The sequence below is a fragment of the Calonectris borealis genome, chromosome 2 (genome assembly GCF_964195595.1).
Source record: "Calonectris borealis chromosome 2, bCalBor7.hap1.2, whole genome shotgun sequence".
NCBI lineage: Eukaryota > Metazoa > Chordata > Aves > Procellariiformes > Procellariidae > Calonectris > Calonectris borealis.
In genome coordinates, this window is record NC_134313.1 from 675631 (window position 1) to 696783 (window position 21153).

Consider the following 21153-nt stretch of genomic DNA (forward strand, 5'->3'; position numbering starts at 1 on the left):
GCCTCCGCCGGCCGACGCTGGGGTGTGCGAGCCTGGGGCTCGTCTGCCAGCCGGGCAGTCTTGGCCTGCTTCGTGGGCGCTCGGTGGGAGATGCTGTCTTACGCTTTTTTCCCTTCTGTTTGTAGCAAATCTTCCTTCGCCCTATGCTCTAACGACGAGACTGCTGGTAAGTGGCCTGGAGGCAGAGCTCTTCCTTTCTCTGGTTACCGGCACATCCCAAGAAAGCACCGTCCCTGCCTGTCCCAGATGGACTAAGAAAAGGGGCAGCTTGTGCTGCGCTGCACCGAGCCCGCCCAGCAAACAGGCGGGGTGAATGCCCCGTTCGCCCCGCTGCTCCAGGCAGAGGTGCCCGTATCCAGAACCGCTGTGCGCCTTTGGGTGGGGGGCACCCCCATCCCCTCCGCACACAGGAGCGTCTCCGTCTAGGCTGTGAGAGCTCAGACTCCCTGTTAGCCACCCAGAGCCACGTAAATGGGGTGTGCTGCGGTGCAGGTCTCCAGCTGTTCTTACAGGGCTTTGAGAAACTGTTCCCCAGCCCTAGGGAGGCTGGGTTTGCTCCTCTTCGCCCAGGGATGTGTCCAGGAGACACCCTCTCCTGACCAACATTTGTCTATCAGCAGCTGGAGCAAAAGGAGGGAGCTGTAGTTTCGTTGAGGTGTGGATATCAATCACCCCCCAACGTTACCTTCCTGTGTTTTGTTTCATATTTTCTAACTTGCAACCTGGAAATTACTTTCTCTGCACTAACACCCTTTGTTCCGGCCCCAAACTTTCAGGTTGTATCTTCACAGCCGTATGTAGGAGACTGCCGGGGGGCGGCTGCCCTGCGGCTGCTGAACGTATTGCATTACAGCATCCACCCCGCGCTGGACCAGCTTTGGAGCAAGAAGGTCCCTCTCTTGGTGGAGCACATAGAAGGTAGGAAGGGGCTTCTGCTCGGGAGAAACTCTGCTGGAATCACCTTCTCCAAACTGGACTGTGTGTTCCCGGATGCCTGGGGGTGTCCAAGGATAGGGTGGGGTAGTGCCCACGTGCCTGGTGACCCTCGGTACATCGAGGCTCTCTGAAGAAGTGCCGTTTCCCATTTTATCAAGGACTTTAATCACCCTGGTGCTGCTAATTCCTACCAGGAGTGCCTCTGTGCCTCAGGTGGTTAGCCCCGCTGTGTCAAGTACAGGACAGACGGCATTTGAAGAGCGGTCTGCCCCTGCTGCGTGACGTACAGTGAGGATGAGAAACCAGTGTAAAAAAACGTGCTTTCTCCTAGAGAACACGGAGAAGTCCCTGTCCCAGAAGGAGTGGGAAGAGAAGCTGCTGCTGGTAAGCGTCCCTGTGCTGGGGAGGCAACGGGGCGGTGGGAGGGCACGCGGCAACCAGCTCCAGAGCTCCCCTCGGCTGGGCTCGCCGGGCTGGGTCTGCAGAGGCGGGTATGCCCCTTCGCCCGCCCTGACCGTGGTGGCAGAGATGGTCACTCGTTGTCCCGCTGCCGGGTCTTGCCGCTTCAGAAGCGGAGATGCAGGTCAGCGCAGAGGGTGACTTGCAGTTCCTGCAGGGAAAGTTAAAAAGGAGCTTTCAGGCTTGCTGGTGGGTCAGAGAACAGCGGTCCCAGGTGTGTCTCCCCACTTAACTGGAGAGCCTTAAAATAGGGCATGGAGAAGCAATTAACACTGGTCGGGGCTCATCCTGCTCCTCTGATGATGGCAGTGTTACCTGGGTGCAGTTATCTGGGAAGAGACCTGACCCTGAGGAAAAGGGCACGTTTCTGGAGTCGGGGGGACGGTGGCGCGCTGGCAGGATCCGCTCCGGGGCGGGCAGCCTGCCTTCCGCAGGGCCAGGCAGCCTCCCGCGGTGGTCCGGGGGGTGCGTGCTCGCGCGGTGCAGACAAGGGTCTGGGCACGTCTGACACGAGCCCCCCGTGTTTGATTTATTGCTCTCGCCCCTCCCGGCTGAGGCTCCTCGCTTAGCCAGGAGCAGGTTTGCTGCAGCCTGCGGCTGACGGCTCTTCCTTCCGCAGTTCCTCCAGGAGACGCTGGCGGCCGTTTCTGACAACACGTGGATTTGCCATTTTGTCACGGAGATGTGCAGGCAGCTGAACAGCTACAACGGCTTCCCGCTGGAGAAGGTGATGGTGTCGGGGAGCGGAGGGATCGACGGGCTGGCAGTGCCTGTCCTGCTGCGGCATGTTAGCCGGGGCAGGGCTGATCCGACCCTCGATGCTTTCTGAAAGCATCGTTCTGCCAACAGCTTGGCGCTGGAAAGGGGTGTTAGGAGGGAAGAAGAAAAAGCAGGAGGTTAGCGAGGTGGCTGGGCAGGTTTGAAAATGAAAGACTGGTCAGTCCACAGCCGAATCGCCGGCTCGAGAGGTCCCGGCCAGGCTGTTGCTCTGCCTGCGCTGCTCAGACCCGATTCGTGGTCTCTGCAGCTTGCAGTACCTCTGCTGCGAACGGGCCTGTAATTAAGCTGAGCGAGAAGCGAGCTGAACCAGGCAAAGAGCTCTCTGGTCCAGAAGGGAAGGAACCAAATGACCCCGTTTCTGACTGCACCGTGCATGGCTGGGCTGCGAGGTTGTAACCTCCAGGCTGGCGAGGGCAGAGGACAGGGGAGGTCTCGCTGTGGTGGGTCAGCGGGGAAGAGGTCTCCCACGTGGAGGTGGCTGCTGAAGGACTTGGTGTTTCTGCAGGGGTGTAGGAGCAGTCAGAGCTGAGCCCGGCTTGGCTGGTCACGAGGGGCTGTGGAGGCATCGCTGGAAAATCTGTCTTTGTGCTCCCTCTGTCGCGGTGACTTTGTTTCTCTCCGGGCAGGAACAAGGGTTTTGTTATACCTGTTCCTGGCTCCGGTGAATGCAGTTGGCTCAGAGCCCTTCCAGGGTTAATGGCGCGTTCTGACACTGAGCTGCTGGTCAGGCTTAGCTGAGAGCGCCTCGGTGGAGAGGCTCAGCCTTGGACCGAACGCTGCTCTGCGGTGGGACTTCTGTCCCGGTGCACTCTGGTGCTCCGAGTGTCCCAGCTGCTTACGGCCGGGCTCTGTCCTGCGCCTTCACTTTAGGGCACGAGCCTCCAGCATGCTGCGAGGAGTAATCTGTGCGTGACCAAGCTCAGTCTGCCTCCGAGGGCTCGGTAGGGTTTCACGAGGTGGTAACATTCCTCTTGCTCTTCCAGAACTTCCTGTATAAATGCATCGGGACAATGCTTGGAGCGTGCACCAGCAAAGACCTTGTGCAAAAGCAGCTCCAGGAGCTCCTGGAAACAGCCAGATACCATGAGGAGGCAGAAAGGGAGGTGAGGAGGGGTTGTGCTAAACATCCCAAGAGACATCCTGATGGACCAGGAGAGCAGTCCTACCATGCTGATCTCTCTTTTCCGGTTCCACCATGCCTGGTTTGTACCTCCTGGAGAATGGCTTGTAGGGCAGGTTGCAACATCTGGGTGAATGAGCCCAGAAAAATGAAGAGAGCCCACCTGCGGTAACCCAACAGCAAGAGGGCTCTGAAGCCGGGTGAGATGCAGGGGGTGCCTTGGGACACTGTCTCAAGTGGTGTGTGGCCCCAGACTGTGTAAGGGTGCTGTTTGCCAGCCCTTAGCATGTTGGCAGAGCTTCTTACTCAGGGAATCATAGAATCGACCCATAGAATAGTTTGGGTTGGAAAAGACCTTCAAAGCTCATCCAGCCCAAAACCCCTGCTGTGGGCAGGGACATCTTCACCTTGAGCAGGTTGCCCAGAGCCCCCTCCAACCTGACCTTGAATGTTCCCAGGGATGGGGCATCCACCACCTCTCTGGGCAACCTGTGCCAGGGTTTCACCACCCTCAGCGTAACAAACGTCTTCCTTGTGTCCAGTCTAAATCTCCCCTCTTTCCGTTTAAAACCATTCCCCCTTGTCCTGTCGCAACAGGCCCTGCTAAAAAGCCTGTCCCCACCTTTCTTACAAGCCCCCTCTAAGCACTGAAAGGCCGCAATCAGGTCTCCCCGGAGCCTTCTCTTCCCCAGGCTGAACACCCCCAGCTCTCTCAGCCTCTCTCCACAGCAGAGCTGTTCCAGCCCTCGGACCATTTCGGTGGCCTCCTCTGGCCCCGCTCCAGCAGGTCCACGTCTGCCTGGTGCTGGGGCCCCCCGAGCTGGCCGCAGTGCTCCAGGGGGGTCTCACCAGAGCGGAGCAGAGGGGGAGCATCCCCTCCCTCGCCCTGCTGGCCACGCTGCTCTGGACGCAGCCCAGGAGACGGGTGGCTTTCTGGGCTGCCAGCGCACGTTGCTGGCTCACGTCCCGTTTGTCACCCACCGGTGTCTCCCAGTCCTTCCGGGCAGGGCTGCTCTCCATCCCCCCCTCCATCCCCCAGCCTGTGCTGGGACTGGGGTTCGCCCCGACCCATAGAATCACAGAATCATTAAGGTTGGAAAAGACCTCTAAGATCATCGAGTCCAACCGTCAACCCAACACACCATGCCCAACTACACCATGTCCCTAAGCGCCTCATCTACACGGCTTTTAAATACTTCCAGGGATGGTGACTCCACCACTGCCCTGGGCAGCCTGTTCCAAGGCCTGACCACTCTTTCAGTAAAGAAATTTCTCTTAATGTCCAATCTAAACCTTCCCTGGTGCAACTTGAGGCCATTTCCTCTTGTCCTATCGCTGTTACTTGGCAGAAGAGACCAACCCCCACCTCGCTACAACCTCCTTTCAGGTAGTTGTAGAGCGATGAGGTCTCCCCTCAGCCTCCTCTTCTCCAGGCTGAACACCCCCAGTTCCCTCAGCCGCTCCCCATCAGACTTGTGCTCCAGGCCCTTCACCAGCTCCGTTGCCCTTCAGGACCCTGCGCTTGGCCTTGTTGAACCTCATGAATGGACCCACAAATCCTTTGGTGCCAGGAGGATCTCCGCAGGTTTCAGGGTTGGAGTCTGTGACAGCCGGGGATGTGTTTGGAGCTGCTCGGGCTCTGTTGCTGCCAGGAGCCACCTCGTGGGCAGAGCTGTCATCGCCGTCCTGTCCCCGGCAGCCTGCCTGGCTCTGTGTGTGTGACAGCCCAGCGAGCCTCTGCCTGCTGCCAGAAGGGGCTTTTTGGCTCTGCTTTGTCCTTGGGCTGGGGCTCCTGTAGCCCCACAGGTTTGGGGAGTTAAGCCAGAGCCACAGGAAAAAAGCAGGAGTTTTCTTCTGGCTTGGCTGCCTGTCCTGGCTTGCCGTGGGGTCAGATGGGCTCAGCGCCCTGCTTTGACAGCCAACTGTTAAATTAGCGTGGCTGAATTGTGAAATGTTCCCATCTTCTGCAGCCTTAACTCGTGTCTCCGGTGTGAGCTCTTGCTCCCTCGGACCCTCAAGCTTGCCCCATCCCTGCGGCAGGGAGGGGACCTACTTCTTCCCACTCCTCTGGGCTGCAGCCCACCGAGCTGGTGTCACCCTGGGGGGCTGCGGCAGTGTCTCCCCCTGCTCCCCAGAGCATCTCCACCTGGTGAGGCCTTTCTCTGGGCTCCAGCAGCTCTTGGCTGACACCTCTGTCTTCCTCTGCTGTGCTCCACTGGGCCTCGCACCCGCCATAACACCCCAGACCTGCTGCTGCCTTCGCTGGAGCAGCGGGGATGCTACTCCACCTTCCCTGGGCAACCTCCAGCTCATGTGCTCAAGTCATAGAATCATCAAACGGTTTGGGTTGGAAGGGACCTTTAAAGGTCACCCGGTCCAACCCCCAGCGTGGGCAGGGACATCTTCAACTGGATCAGGTTGCTCAGAGCCCCGTCCAACCTGACCTTGAATGTTCCCAGGGATGGGGCATCTACCACCTCTCTGGGCAACCTGTGCCAGTGCTTCACCACCCTCATTGTAAAAAATTTCTTCCTTAGATCTCCCCTCCTTTAGTTTAAAACCATTCCCCCTTGTCCTGTCGCTACAGGCCCTATCAAAAGTCATCTGCTTGTGGATGGCTTGCAGCGTTTTCTTCGCCGCCAGCTCAGACCCTCCTTTGCTACCCTGGAGCCGAGGTCGGGGTTGAGCTCTTCCTGCCTGGCCAGACTCGTGCTCTGGCTTCCCTTTAAACTCGGCCGAGCGGGATCCTGCACCGCGTTGCTCTGCCCGGCTCGATGGCCCGGCCGCCGAGCGCTCCCCCCGCCTGCAGCTGCCTTTGAGTGCAGCGCAAACACCAGCTAACGGTGCCTGGCTTTGCTCCAGCTTATGCAACGCCGTCAAGGGCTGCTCTTGAATAAACTGTTTATGGAGTTTCAGCCCAGCTTGCTAGACCTCCTGGAGGTATAGCAGAAAGGCAGGACCTGCTAAGCCTGCTTTGCTCTTGCTTCCAGCCAGAGCGCTTGACCGGGCTCCCGTCTCCCGCAGAGCGGCTGACATCTGCCCGCTGGAGAGCGTGCCGTGTCTGTCCGGCCCCCGTGGCTCCTCTCGAGCCGTGTCCCAGCCTGTCACCCAGACAAGGACAGAGCCGTGTCCCAGCCTGTCACGCAGACAAGGACAGCGTTCTTGTGCCCTGTATCCCCTGGAGGCAAGTCCCTGCCCTGGGAGAGGGGAGTGCTGGCTGCCAGGACTGCTCCCAGCTGGGCACGGCTCAGGTGCTGGGAATTAAACCCATAAACAGGCCCTCTTTGAGTGTCAGCTGGGGCTGGTGAATTAATAGCTTTCTGCTAATGTGTTTTCTCTGCTTCCTCCAGGGACTTGCTTCCTGCTTTGGGATATGTGCAATAAATCACCTGGAGGAAACTCTGGCCAAGCTGGAAGATTTTGTTAGGTCTGATGTCTTCAAGAAATCAGTGGGACTGTTCAGTATCTTCAAGGTAAGAGCCAAGGGCCCCTGCTGCGACACAGCCAGCAGCAAAAGGCTCATCCAGCCTTCTTCAGATACGGCGTGTGCTGGAGCGGTCCTCGGGAAAGGAGTTAATTTCCTGCCTCGGTGCATTTGGCTGGGGCTGGGGTACCCTCCGCCTCTCCAGAGAGCTGCTCTTGGCATCAGAGGCTGCTCGGCATCAGCTCCTCGCTCTCAGCCGTACGCTCCTGCAGACTCAGTCCCGCTGGAGCGGCTTGCTTGCTGGGTGGGCTCGGGTAAGCTGTAACTTGGCTTCTGTGTCCATCGGGGGACCCCGGCCTGGTGTGGAGCGTGGTTTGGCTGTCACCCACGTTGCTCCTTGACAGCGATCCCCGAAGCGGCTCCTGCAGCCGTGCGCACGCCCTAGGAGACGGGGGAGTTCTGTGCCCTGAGCGCTGGCAGCAAAAGCCTTTCCTCAAATTTTCTGACCCAGGAGGCTGTTTTAATTCCCAGTCCCTAAGACTGGATGTTTGAGGGACGGGATTAGTGCTGTGCGGACATGGAAGAGGCCCTGGCCCACGACAGAAAGGTGCTCGGGAGCTGGCCGAGGAAGCCCTCGTGCAGCCCCTGTCCCTGCCCTGCCGCTCGGGCCGTGGTGCGAGGGGTCGGCCATGAGCTGCTCCCCGGGACGGTGCAGGTGAAATCTTTCAGCAGCGCTGGTTGAGGGGCAGTGGATGCTGGTTCTAGCACGGTAGTTAACCAGCAGTTAACCTGGTTAACCTGGCCAGGCCGGGGCTCACGTACTTCCCCACAGGGCTCTGACAGGTTACACTTGATGGCAAACTGGGGCTCGTGCCTCGGATAGAGACGTGCTGGTAGTGCAGCTCGTGCTCGGACGCCTGATGCTCTGTCGGGCTCTGGAGGTGACTGCCACCACCAAAAGGATGGGAAGCGAAGGCCTGAAACCCACTCAGAGGGGTTCCAGGTTCTTCTGGGGGCACCTTCAGCTGGTCAGGCAGACCCTGCAGAAACCACCTCCCCGTGAGACCTGGGAAGAGCTGGCCCTGGCTTCCCCACCATTCCCCCCATTAACTTTCTCATCTGATGTAACAGGACCGTAGTGACAACGAAGTGGAGAAAATAAAGAGCACTCTCATCCTCTGCTATGGATACGTAGCTGTGTATGCGCCCAAGGAGCTGGTGCTGTCCAGGATCGAAGCAGACATCCTGAAGAACATCTTCCAGTACTTTAACACCAAGGTAAGCCGCTGGGATGCCCCGGCCGCCCCGGGGAGGGAGAGCGTACCCAGGTGAGCTGGAGCAGCCACTGCTCTGCCTGACGGGTGCTGCTGGGACCCGCGGGCAGCCCCTGGGAAGGGGTCATTCACTGCGGAGTCTGCTCACTCGTGCATTGCTAACGTGTTTTGTTTTTTTACTTGTTCAGGTTCTGGGAATAAAGGTAGAAACCAAGGTACAGTGTGAGGCACTAAATCTGAACTACTCTCTGCTCTTTCCTGCTGTCTCTGTCTGCCTCTTGCTCTGGGTTCCCCTTGAGAGCAGCCCCGTGCTGCACTCACAGCAGCTCTCCTCTGCCCGTGGGGATCGGGAGAGCTGCGGGAGCTGCTGCTCCTCGCCCTGAGCCCCCCAGCCCAGACCTCTGTGCTGGAACCGTTGCCTGAAAGTGCCAAAACTCACAGCAGAGGGGGAGAGAAAAATGCCTTTCTGGCAAGATAGGAGCCGTAGGTGAAAGTGTGGCTCGGGTGGGCACCACTGTGGTGAAATGCTGAGCTGACCAAAGGCCGCGCTGGCCTCCCACGGGTGCCTACGGCCGAGCTTGCTGCCCGCGGGCAGACCTGAGCCTGTCGCCTTCCACCCGTTCTGCTGAGGCCGTGCCTTTCCTGCGAGCTCTGCGTGGCTGGAGGTCGCAGAGCCGTCCCCAGGAGGGAGCGAGCCAGTTTGGGTTTTGCACTCGTGGCAAGACGAGCTGTGCCTGCCCTGGGAGGCGAGGGCTGGGGTTCCCTCCCCGGAGCCGCTCCGGGCTCTGGTGCGGTGCGGTGCTCGCCTCCCCTGCCCGCAGAGAGGGCGGTCAGGCAGCCCCTCCGCCTCCCCACACATGTGCTTCGCTGGGAAGCTTGGGGACTCCAGAGACCGAGCTGCAACCCACAGCTCGGCTAAAATCCACTAAACTAATTTTCCTGCTTCCCCTTGGAACGGTCATTCAATGGGCAGATATTAAAATCCAGATTACTGTCCTGGGGGCAACGAGGAGCTGTATTTTTATATTTCCCTTTTCAAAGGCTGAACAAGAAAAATGGCATTTGTCAAGTTGAACTGTCAGGCCAAGGACTCCCTCTCTGGGCTCCACTAATGCCTTTTCCTTCTGGGCTCCCGCTGGCACTAACAGCTTCCGCAGAGCATCTCCGGCCCCCGAGCTGGGGACCTTCTCACCCAAACCCTCCCCTGGCTCCCTGCCCTCCTGAGGGGCTCACCTGAGGGCTGGGACGAGGGGAGTGCTTTTAATTGGGGTGCCTCCTCTCGACCGCGTGTCAACTGTCCTAGACCCCAAGCTGTGTAGGAGGAAGAGCTCCTGCCAGCTTCTGGAGTAGCCTTGAGCATCTGCATGCTCAGGGTGCTGCCTCGGTGGAGAGGAGCGAGACCTGAGGACCGTCCTCTTCGACGTGCTGCCAGGGCAGAGGCTCCTGGTGTCCGCTGGTCTGTGACAGCTGGGACAGGGTGCCCTTCTGCTCCCCGGTCACCAGAGAGCCCCTAACATGGATAAAGAGCAGAGAGCTGAGCCCACACGCTACTAACAGCACAGGCCAAGCTGTTGGGCTCAGCCTGAGCAGCAGTTTTCTTGGAGGGACACCAGTGCTGGGTGGGATGACAAGTTACGGTTGTGTGGTAAGCCTGGTTTTCACTTCTCACCCTGGATTGTGCTTTCAGGACCTGACCCTGAAGCTGTGCCTCATCCGGAGCATCTGCATGATCAGTCAAGCCATCTACAACGGTGTGAAGTGTGGGGACTTCATCTTCTCCCGCAAAGCTGAGCTTGTGGCCCAGATGGTGGTAAGAGCAAGCCCTGGAGGGTGGCCTGGCTTGGGGCTGGTCTAGAGGACACTGGGAGAGGTTCCCAACCCACGTTGCGGAGGGTTAAGCGTAGGCATAGCGGCTCCATCCGGAGCCTTGTGGGAAGGACGGGTATGAGTTTGCCCTGTTGAGCCCTGTCCCTGCGTGTCTGCTGGGCTCTGCTGGGGCAGGGTGCTGACCCCATGGAGCTGTGGGACCTGCAGTGTGGGCTCTGCTGGGGCGGGGTGCTGACCCCATGGAGCTGTGGGACCTGCAGTGTGGGCTGTGCTGGGGCAGGGTGCTGACCCCATGGAGCTGTGGGACCTGCAGTGTGGGCTGTGCTGGGGCAGGGTGCTGACCCCATGGAGCTGGGGACCTGCAGTGTGGGCTCTGCTGGGGCAGGGTGCTGACCCCATGGAGCTGCGGACCAGCAGTGTGGGCTCTGCTGGGGCAGGGTGCTGACCCCATGGAGCTGGGGACCTGCAGTGTGGGCTGTGCTGGGGCAGGGTGCTGACCCCATGGAGCTGTGGGACCTGCAGTGTGGGCTCTGCTGGGGCAGGGTGCTGACCCCATGGAGCTGGGGACCTGCAGTGTGGGCTGTGCTGGGGCAGGGTGCTGTCCCCATGGAGCTGTGGTACCTGCAGTGTGGGCTGTGCTGGGGCAGGGTGCTGACCCCATGGAGCTGCGGACCTGCAGTGTGGGCTCTGCTGGGGCAGGGTGCTGACCCCATGGAGCTGGGGACCTGCAGTGTGGGCTCTGCTGGGGCAGGGTGCTGACCCCATGGAGCTGTGGGACCTGCAGTGTGGGCTCTGCTGGGGCAGGGTGCTGACCCCATGGAGCTGTGGGACCTGCAGTGTGGGCTCTGCTGGGGCAGGGTGCTGACCCCATGGAGCTGTGGGACCTGCAGTGTGGGCTCTGCTGGGGCAGGGTGCTGACCCCATGGAGCTGTGGGACCTGCAGTGTGGGCTCTGCTGGGGCAGGGTGCTGACCCCATGGAGCTGTGGGACCTGCAGTGTGGGCTCTGCTGGGGCAGGGTGCTGACCCCATGGAGCTGTGGGACCTGCAGTGTGGGCTCTGCTGGGGCAGGGTGCTGACCCCATGGAGCTGCAGACCTGCAGTGTGGGCTCTGCTGGGGCAGGGTGCTGACCCCATGGACCCGTGGGACCTGCAGTGTGGGCTCTGCTGGGGCAGGGTGCTGACCCCATGGAGCTGCGGACCTGCAGTGTGGGCTCTGCTGGGGCAGGGTGCTGACCCTATGGAGCTGTGGGACCTGCAGTGTGGGCTGTGCTGGGGCAGGGTGCTGACCCCATGGAGCTGTGGGACCTGCCGTGTGGGCTCTGCTGGGGCAGGGTGCTGACCCCATGGAGCTGTGGGACCTGCAGTGTGGGCTCTGCTGGGGCAGGGTGCTGACCCCATGGAGCTGGGGACCTGCAGTGTGGGCTGTGCTGGGGCAGGGTGCTGACCCCATGGAGCTGTGGGACCTGCAGTGTGGGCTCTGCTGGGGCAGGGTGCTGACCCCATGGAGCTGTGGGACCTGCAGTGTGGGCTGTGCTGGGGCAGGGTGCTGACCCCATGGAGCTGTGGACCTGCAGTGTGGGCTGTGCTGGGGCAGGGTGCTGACCCCATGGACCCGTGGGACCTGCAGTGTGGGCTGTGCTGGGGCAGGGTGCTGACCCCATGGAGCTGTGGTACCTGCAGTGTGGGCTCTGCTGGGGCAGGGTGCTGACCCCACGGAGCTGTGGGACCTGCAGTGTGGGCTCTGCTGGGGCAGGGTGCTGACCCCACGGAGCTGTGGGACCTGCAGTGTGGGCTGTGCTGGGGCAGGGTGCTGACCCCATGGAGCTGTGGGACCTGCAGTGTGGGCTCTGCTGGGGCAGGGTGCTGACCCCATGGAGCTGTGGGACCTGCAGTGTGGGCTCTGCTGGGGCAGGGTGCTGACCCCATGGAGCTGGGGACCTGCAGTGTGGGCTCTGCTGGGGCAGGGTGCTGACCCCATGGAGCTGTGGGACCTGCAGTGTGGGCTCTGCTGGGGCAGGGTGCTGACCCCATGGAGCTGCGGACCTGCAGTGTGGGCTCTGCTGGGGCAGGGTGCTGACCCTATGGAGCTGTGGGACCTGCAGTGTGGGCTGTGCTGGGGCAGGGTGCTGACCCCATGGAGCTGTGGGACCTGCAGTGTGGGCTCTGCTGGGGCAGGGTGCTGACCCCATGGAGCTGGGGACCTGCAGTGTGGGCTCTGCTGGGGCAGGGTGCTGACCCCATGGAGCTGGGGACCTGCAGTGTGGGCTCTGCTGGGGCAGGGTGCTGACCCTATGGAGCTGTGGGACCTGCAGTGTGGGCTCTGCTGGGGCAGGGTGCTGACCCCATGGAGCTGTGGGACCTGCAGTGTGGGCTCTGCTGGGGCAGGGTGCTGACCCCATGGAGCTGGGGACCTGCAGTGTGGGCTCTGCTGGGGCAGGGTGCTGACCCCATGGAGCTGTGGGACCTGCAGTGTGGGCTCTGCTGGGGCAGGGTGCTGACCCCATGGAGCTGCAGACCTGCAGTGTGGGCTCTGCTGGGGCAGGGTGCTGACCCCATGGAGCTGCAGACCTGCAGTGTGGGCTCTGCTGGGGCAGGGTGCTGACCCCATGGAGCTGCAGACCTGCAGTCTGCCCCCTTCAAGAGAGGGCAGGTCCCAGCAGGGAGCTGAGCGGTGGGAGCATGGCTTGCTGCGAGCAAAAGCAGACTTGCAGTGAGCAATGGCGCTGCATCTCCGTAGCCACGTTGCCCAAGGCGTGGGGTTGTTGTGCAGCGCTTGGGGTGTTGGGCTAATGCGCTGTGGCTCCCGGCTTGCTATCCTGGGGAGGCTGGGCTTCTAGGCAGCAGTCACCCTAAAGTTTGTCCCGTGCCCAGAGTGGGATGGAGGGGGATGTGACCATAACCATCACCTTGTTCTGCTTTCCAGGAGTTCATAAAAGCAGAACCGCTGGAGGCGATGCGGACGCCAGTTCGCCAGCGGGCGATGATCACCTGCACTTACCTGGTGTATCCTTCCTCTGTGCCCATCCCTGCGGGAATGCTGCGTGCAGTGCTGGCCGGAGCTGCTGCACCCGCAGAGCCTGACCCCGCTCCCTGGTTTGCCAGGGTCTGACGGCAGAGCCGAGGCGCTCTCCCTCGGTGGCACGTTAATAGAGCTGAGCTAGACACAGTGAAACTGGGCAGTCCGGTTGGCACGGCTGCCAGCTAGCCTTCCCCTGCGCTCTCGGGCTCCGTTCTCGTTGGGCTCTGCAGTAAACGTTCTTCGTACAAACCAGAGCCAAGGGCACTGCACTCTCAGTTACGCAAAGATGACTTCTGAGCTCCAGTTAAAAATACTCAGCACGTCACAGCTCCTGACACAGATGCTGGGAACACTCTGCCTGCTTCCGATTAAAGCTGGGGCCACTTAGTATGGAGTCAAGTCAGCAGGAGCGCGTATTAAAACCCTTGTTCCCTGCTTACCCAGGTGAAAGGCGCTCCCGTAGCGCTCGATGCATCCGTGTTGCTTCCTTAACCTGGGATCAGCATCCTGGAGCCCCACCTCAGTGACCCCGACAGGACGGAGCTGATTGATTCCTGCCTCGCTAGCGTGCTTGCCCTGCCGCCGCTGGAACTGGTGAAGGAGAGGGATGAGAACGGAGGCGATGCCTTGCACAAGGAGGTGCGGTATCCAGCGCCAGCAGGCTGAGGCAGGCCAGGAGCTGCCCGTGCTGCTCCCACGCCTGCCTGCCTCGAGCTAGCGTTGGGGTCGATGCGGAGCTAACGTGGGGTCGCTCACGACCCGGCGGGGTGATACGGCTTTGTTCCACGGCGCAGGAGCTGCGCTCACGGCCGCTCTGGGACACTGGTTTCGGGGCAGCGCACAGATGCCTTTTCACAGTCCCGTGAGCTGTCGGGTCCCGTGGCCCCAGCACCGCCCTGGCAGCAGATCAGCCGTGGGAAAGGCCTGTTTTCAATTCAGCTGGGCACCTCCGGGGGGATCACGCTGCGCCGTTTCCTCTGCTCGCTTATCTCTTGAAAAAGCCTGGCCCTTCTGTGCTCTGATAGCAAGTGAGAAAATACGAGCTTATCAGCAAGTCCAAATGCTGCTAATAAGAGCATGAACTCCCTCGAGGGAAAAAATCAAATGATCCTGGAAACCCTGCAGGGTAGAAGGGGCCTTTACATAACTAGCTTTTGAAAGGCTGCAGCTGCTTCTCAGTTGTGGTTGAGTGCTTAATGAATGAAAATAACATGCTGCTAATGAAGTTGTTGCAGCTGCTGGGTGGCTGCAGAGCAGCCCTGTGCTCCGCCGAATCGCCTGCCGCTGCTGCGGCTCCTTCGAGGCGAGCTGCAGAGCCGGATCCTGGGGCTCTGCCTGTCCCCGGCTAGTGTTTGCAGGCATCTGGCCTAAAAGTTTAAGTTAATAATCCTTTCCTTCTTCCCTTCCATCCTATGAAGCTTTGTAGTTTTTATTTTTTGGAGTTTATCCCAAAATAAGTCCTGGAAGGAAACTGTGAGCATCTTCAAAGGGCTCATTCAGACTGGGCTTGCTGGAACTTATCCCCAAGCGGGAGAGGGACCAAATTCCCTTCTGGAAAGTCTGCACTGAAGCATCTGTGCTAGGGCGCTGGGCTCTGGCTGGCACTCGGTGCAGATCACGGCCATGACTCCCACCTTGTGCCCGGCACTTCCAGTGAAGGTGGATTTTGCAAACTGGGTTTCAGTCCCTGCTGCATTTTCCTCCTAGGCTGGAGGTGGCTGCATCTTGGCACCCAACACCTGGGAGAGTCCTACAAGCCGAAAATAGGTGCAGAGAGAGATCTTTCCCTCCTTGTGTGCCTGGGCTGGCTCTGTGGGATGAGGTGCAGTGCTTGCATAGCCTGTGATCAGTCTTTCCTCCTTAGATGCTGTATGGTGACACCATCAGTGCCCTTAAAGACCTGCTGAAGAGCCTCCTGCAGAGGAACTTGACCCCCCATGGGCTGCAGGACATGTTTGCGGTAGGTGCAGCCTGGCTTTGGTGGGTTCTTCAGGGAGAAGCAGGGAAACCGCGGTGCCTGCCTGCCGAGCAGAGGTCACGAGGCAGAGACAGCTTTGCACCCAGAGCGGGAATTAGTGAGACTGGTCCTTGCTTCTCCATGTGACGTGAGGTCCAGTGTGACCCCAGTCCCCCTCCCGCAGAGGCTGGGCACGCAGCATGGCTGCTCTGGTGTGGTGCTCGTGCTGCCTGGTGGGGGCAAGCTCAAGGGGAGGAAGCACGCGAGTGCCCCTTTGGCACGTCTGCTGGTGCCCGAGCAGGGTGGCCAGCACCTGGCTGATGAGGGGGTCTCTGGTAGCCGGGGGGACGCACACGCAGCCTCACCAGGAGGCGGAGACCCAGTGTTGTCCTGAAGATGAGCCAGGGAAGCTGGTGGGGTCGGGGCCGTAGTTCCCACAGCCCACGCGTGTCCTTCACTGGGCTGAAGGACACCTTGCCTGCACGCGGCAAAGCAGCCGAGCTTCTGCTCTCCTTTCTGACGCTTTTCCCCTTGTAGCATTTAGGGCCCTGGATCAAGTCGAACAAGGAACACGAGCGGCAGCGAGCGGTGGAGGTCAGCGCCGCCTTGCTGGACTTCTACCTGAGCAAGCTGAACGTCAGCGTAAGTAACCCCCGCGCTCGAGCGTCTGTCTTCCTCCTGCTGTCAGCCTCGCTGCCGCTCCTGCGTACCTCCCTTCCTGCGGGGGTGTGGCGGTGGCCTTCGCGGCCGTCGGGAAATGCTGTACCTGCCAGAAGTGTCCCCGTGCTCTCCTTGCTAGCGTCGCCTGTCGTTGTCATCCCTGCAGACCGTCATCCCCTTCTACAACCTTGGCGTCCTGATCGCGCTCTTCTCCCCGCGCTGCTCGGACTCCCTGGCCAGCGTTCGCCAGCACGCCGTCGACTGCGTCTACTGCCTGCTCTACATCCAGCTGTGCTACGAAGGTGGGCGCGTGGGCGGTGGAGGGTGGTTTCGCCGCCCGGGCGGTCGGTGCCGGCAGCAGGAGCCCTCTTCTCCGCAGCTGGGCGGAGGGGTGCACATCCCATCCCTCCCTGTCCGCGATCCCAAAGGAGCGACCTGCAAACGCGGTTTGCTGCAGAAGCAGGGCTGGTGGAGAGCACCACTGATGCGTTTGGGTTTCAAAGGCTCTCTCCAACGCTTGGGTGCAGGCGAGCAGGTTTCGGAGCCTGCCGTTGAGCCTGGCATTCTCCCTCTCTCCAGGAGAGGTCAGTCCTCCACTTCAGATGGAGGCACTGAGAGAAGCACAGCCCCTGCAGCGCCAGGAGAGGACTCTGTCCGGCTCCTGCTCTCCAGAGCAGTGTGGCTCCTTGCAGGGAAGCTCTTCTGGCCCTTGGCAGCAGCTTCACTTGGCTCCTTCCTGAAAGCTGGGCCAGCTCGCAAGTAAAACCCAGCTCTCTGCAGCACGTGGGTGTAAAATATGAGGAATGCTGTTCACTGAATGCTCCTTCTGAATCCAGGTTTCGCCCGGGATCACAGAGATGAGATGGTGGAGGGGCTGAAAGCTCTGAAGAAAGGCCTGGAGGAGCCCGACTTCACCGTTCTCTTCCATACCTGCAACAACATTGCCATGGTAAGGTGGAAGGCAAATCCAGCACGGCCCTGGTCTTTGCAGGGTGGTGGAGCTGTGGAGCAGGAGCTGCAGAGGACTTGATGCCTCGTCTGTCCTGACCAGCCACACGGTGTGGAGGCTGCTGGGGAGCCCCAGTCTTGCACTGGGAAACAAGCCGGTGCAGTCTGCTCCTCCAGCCGGAGAATTCCCCTGCCTGGCCAGGGGATGCTCAGAGCATCTCGCCCCCGGCGGTCCCCGCTCGGGGCATGAGAGCCCCAACGAGGACGTCTGTGCAGACACTCTGGGGACGCAGAGGACACAGGCAGGGACTCATGGCTGGCTGTGCTGTGGCTCAGTGCATCCGTTCAGGGGTCTGACGGGCAGCCTGAACTCCAGCCATCAACGCTCCCAGTGCTGGGGTTGAAAACTTGCTTCGCTGTAGATAATGCAAATAGTTTCTGTCCGTGTCATCCAAAAGCAAAGGTGGAGGTGGTCTAGCTCAGCCGTATGGGACCTGCACGGGGCCTCAGCATGCTTCGGGGTGGAGACTTTGGTACGTCGTGCTCCTCAATGGAAGCTGCTGGCCAAAGGAAGCCCTTGAGGTCCTGTTGCTGGCTGCGCTCTCCTGTGGAGCGTGAGGTGGTTGGCTCAGGAGCTGCAGCTGCTGGGCTCCTGGCTGCCTCCCAGTATGGCAGTGGTGTTGGTGAAGCTGTTCAGTGCAACTTTACACCCAAAAGGGTCCAAATGTGGCTCTCAAACCACCGTGATTTGAATGATGTGGACAGCATCTGGGATCTTGTGGTGAGGGATGGGATAGGGGGTGACCACTCTGCTCTTGAGAGTTGCATGGGTCAACTCCTCCTTGATGGCCATTTTCTATGCTGAGAGCTCTGCAAGCATTGCTCCAGAAGGACTTGGATCTGTAAAGAAGCTGGTAGTATCGCTTTGTCCTGGAGAAGCTGCCATTCCTCAAATGTTGTCACTCCAGTGGACATACCTCCCACTAACTTTTATTCCCCCACTAAGTTTATTCCACCGTCAGGTCTGGAGAGCGTGATGAGACCTGGGGGAGCGTCCTCCCGGCAGTTGGGTGGTGGCCAGAGCAGAGTTAATGGCTTGGTTGTGCTGTCCCAACCCATCCCAAGAGATCCCCAGGTTATCTGGCCATGCTGGCCAACAGCGTGGGGCAGGTGGCCTCTTGCCTCCTTCGGGGCTGTGGCCTGGCCCTTGCTCCCCTCCGTTACCACCGATTTGGGCTCCTGGCTGATGCTCCTGCAGGGCACTGAGCCGAGGAATGGCCCTCCTGCTGCCTGCAGCTGGGGAAGCTGCGCAGGGGCCCTTCGTCCGGGCTCTGCCGGTGTCATCGAAGGCACTGCTCTCTTCAGAGAGTGACAAAAACCTGTGGCTTCACTCCGCTTGCCCTCTCCTTAGGTGATTGGGAAGCGCGTCCCTCCGGACCAGCTGATGAGCCTGCTGCTCGCCATGTTCGAGGGGCTGGCGGACCCCGATAAGAACTGTTCCCGAGCAGCCACCGTCATGATCAACTCCCTTCTGAAGGAGCGCGGAGGCGTCTTGCAGGAGAAGGTGAGCTGCTGCTGCTTGGCCTCGGCACTGCGCCCGCGTCCAAGCGCAGCCTTAGAGAGGCAGCTCCAGCCGGGTCTCGCTGCCTCCCTTTCTTCCCACGTGCGTAGCCTGATAACTTCCCACTTGCAGGTCCAGCAGCTGGTTTGCTGGGCGTGATGGGCTTCTCTGGTACAGGCAGGGATGCTCCAGTACGGGGCAAGCCCTTGGCAGGAGGGTGATGCCCAGCACAGGGAGGGGTCAGCCCTGATGGAGGAAGGGAGGCGTTTAACCCCTGTCTGAAGGGGCTGTGCATGAGCTGTTGCTGTTGCGTTTCTGGCCAGGTAACGCTTGCCCCAAAGCTTTCGGGGGCTGTCGCTCCTGACCCTCCTCGTTTCCCCTGGGCACGCGTGCTCACGCTCTCCTCCTGCGTCCTCGTGGTCGGGGAAGGCTGCTGTGTGGTAGGAGGCGGTGGCTGCTGGCGAGGCCGGCTCCGGTCTGGCTCTCGCTTGGGTTGAGGAGTTCAGAGAAGCTCACTTTACCAGAAGGGCTCGGGCTCCCTGTGAAACCTTTGCAAGCTCTGGGGGAGCCCAGGGTTCCTGGCTGGGAAGCCAGTCTGAATGCTTGCAGGGCTTAGAGGTGCTGGACACAGAAGGCTTTTTTGTCTAATCCACTACCTTTAGGGCTAAGCTCCCCCTTTCTCGTGCAGTAATTGGAAACACCAGGTCTCTAGCTACTCCTTGGGCTTTCTTTTGCGCTGGAGCTTCTGCTAAAGTCCTGCTCGCTACCTATTAGCCTCTATTCTACATGGGATTGCTCCAGCTTACATGACTCACCTTTTGGTCAGATCCAGTCCAGCCCAGATCCTGAAATCTGAACTGATGCTAAGCCTCGGAGTCTGTGGGGCAGACCCGAGCGCAGCTGGGGACGGAGCGCTCGGCTGCTCTGCGCTTAATCTCGGGAATTTGCTGCCAGGCCTGGTCTGTGCGTGAACTTCCTATTTGTCTTAACGTGCGTTTTATGGCTCGCAGCGAGGGCTGAGGTGTCTCCCTGCGTTCAGCTTGAGTTCCTCGCAGGAACTCGCTTGCTGAGCTCCTCTCGCTGCACCCGTGTCGAGGCTGGGGCTTAGCGCGAGTTCCTTGCCAGAAGGCTGCGGCTGGGGGGTTGAGTGTGTCCTTGCCGGGTCCTCTTTCCCCTGGGAACACCCTGCAGCCTCCTCCGTCTCCGGGGTGGCAGGGTGGGGAAGGATCCTTGACTTCCAGAGCGGTCTGTGGTTCTGCATGCAGGGAGACTTCCCTCAACCGGGAAGATAAACTGCTGTGCCTGATGGTCTGCCCACCCGTGCGGTCTCCTGAAGTCCGTTACCGCCTGGGCTGCGATCGAGGGGAAGGGACACGCGTGTCCTGGCTGCAGGGGCTGTCTGACGGTGACCCGAGCGCTGGGCACGTCCTGGCCCTCAGCTGGATGCCGCCGTCTCCTCTTCCCTCAGGTGCCCGACATCATGAGCATCATCCACAGCAAGCTGGAGGAGGTGGACGAGGAGCACATCCGGAAGGCGGCCCAGCAGACGGTTTACATCCTGGCCTCCCAGCACAAGAGCGTGGTGGTGTCCAGCCTGCTGGGCAGCTCGCTGCCCTTTGACAGGTCCTGCCCTGCTCTGCCACGGTGGCCCGGCCTGCGCGTGCTCTCGCGGTGCCTGGGCTTCCGAGCAGCTTTCGCCTAAGCTGCAGCTAATCTTTTGGCTCCTTACCCCCGTAACCAGACCCTGCTGGAATTTCCTTTGCGCGCTCAAGGAGCCGCACGGCTGCTTGCTGCCGGAGCTGCCTTTCGGGGGGCTTGCTGGGCTTAGAGGCGCTGGCAGCAGGAGCTAGCAAAGCCGGCCCCGGGGCGCCGAGCGTGGCTGGGGTGCTCGGTGCCGCTTTGCGGAGCAGGCCGCCTACCCCAGAGCTGCTGAACCAGCCGGCGCCAGCCCTGGGCTAAGCCTTGAGCAGACGTCGTCACCCTCCTTGTACCGTAACGGCCGCTCCGCTCCTACCACGGCACGCAGGCTCCCAAAGTGCACGGGGCAAGGCAGGGGCTCTCTGGCCGCTGGTCTTAGGGGAGCCGTGGGGTTTTGGGGTTGCAGGGCGGCTCTGGGTGTTGTCCAAGAGCAGCCACTGGGTGAGGATCGCACGGCACAGCCTCCGCTATCGCAGGAGGCTGCCGTGAGAGCCTTTCCCTGCACGCAGCTCCCCTGAGCCACCCAATGGCTCTCCCGCCATTGCAGGCTCCCGCTCTCTGTGCCGGCTTTGCCGGCAGCGAGGCGCTAGCTGCCGTCGCAGCGGAGCTGCGGAGCCAGGTGGCTCCTCTCCGGCGGTGACGCACTCCTCGCCCGCGTTCCTGTGCGGTGGGTGACGTGACCCAGGTGTTCCCTGGCCTGGGGAGGGGGCCAACGCTTGCCGCTCCTCAAACCGGGGAGCGAGTTAATGACAGCAGCCGATGCCAAAGCAGCGCTCCCTTCCCTCCTCCCCTCTAGCCACACGTGCACCATGTGGAGGTCCCTGGCCACCGAGCCCACCCTCACCTCGCAGATCCTGGAGCAGCTCCTGGAGAAGGTGAACAGGGACGTCCCGTACAAGGAGAGCAAGTGCTTCCTGCTGGGCAGCGGATCCGAACGCATCGCGACCCCTCTGCCCCTGGCCGTAAGTGTCCCGCTGCCGGCCCGGCCCCGGCCCCGCGGAGGATGCCGTTCCCCACACCAACACCTGGAATGCTTTTTTTTCATTTCCTTGGCTCGGGGGTTTGTGCCAGGGGTGGACTCTGGAAATAACGCATCGCTGTGTAATGCCTATTAGAGCTAATCCACAGGCTCGTAAAAAGCCTCTCAGGTGTCCATCCTCAAGGGAGACCACTTTGCATTTTATCCCTTCAGAAAAAATAAACCCAGCTTGGCAGCTTTCTAAGCAGTAAAGCAGCTGTGAAAATTTCCTCCTCCTCTGAAGGACCAAATGCAGATGGTACAGAACCAGCCGCACTGAAAGCAAACCCTCCTCCCCTCCCCGCTCTGTTTTTAACACCCCTCTATATTGTGCCGTGTAATTACGGCGTTTTAAATTGACCGGAATAGGGCTCTGCGAAGGGCTCTGTGTGTGCGTTGTCCTCCTGCCCATAAAACCCGAGCTCTTGGATCTGCTCTCCTTCCCCAGGTACAGACTTCAAACCTCCCCCC

At 60.5% G+C, this 21153-nt stretch overlaps 1 protein-coding gene across 4 annotated transcripts in view; it reads left to right on the forward strand.

Moving 5' to 3' along the window:
• MROH1 (maestro heat like repeat family member 1) overlaps nt 1–21153 on the forward strand; it is a 60943-nt gene that overhangs the window by 19409 nt on the left and 20381 nt on the right. For 2 of the 4 annotated variants that reach the window (XM_075140970.1, XM_075140971.1), the window contains exons 16-33: nt 126–166; nt 777–918; nt 1268–1320; nt 2015–2122; nt 3159–3278; nt 6646–6768; nt 7851–7997; nt 8182–8208; nt 9681–9803; nt 12745–12824; nt 13344–13479; nt 14705–14800; nt 15335–15439; nt 15624–15759; nt 16294–16406; nt 17817–17969; nt 19435–19589; nt 20461–20626. In XM_075140970.1, coding sequence (XP_074997071.1) covers nt 126–166; nt 777–918; nt 1268–1320; nt 2015–2122; nt 3159–3278; nt 6646–6768; nt 7851–7997; nt 8182–8208; nt 9681–9803; nt 12745–12824; nt 13344–13479; nt 14705–14800; nt 15335–15439; nt 15624–15759; nt 16294–16406; nt 17817–17969; nt 19435–19589; nt 20461–20626 — 2024 coding nt within the window. The remainder of the gene's footprint in view (nt 1–125; nt 167–776; nt 919–1267; nt 1321–2014; nt 2123–3158; nt 3279–6645; nt 6769–7850; nt 7998–8181; nt 8209–9680; nt 9804–12744; nt 12825–13343; nt 13480–14704; nt 14801–15334; nt 15440–15623; nt 15760–16293; nt 16407–17816; nt 17970–19434; nt 19590–20460; nt 20627–21153) is intronic. The other 2 variants (XM_075140972.1, XM_075140973.1) reach the window with 1 other exon arrangement.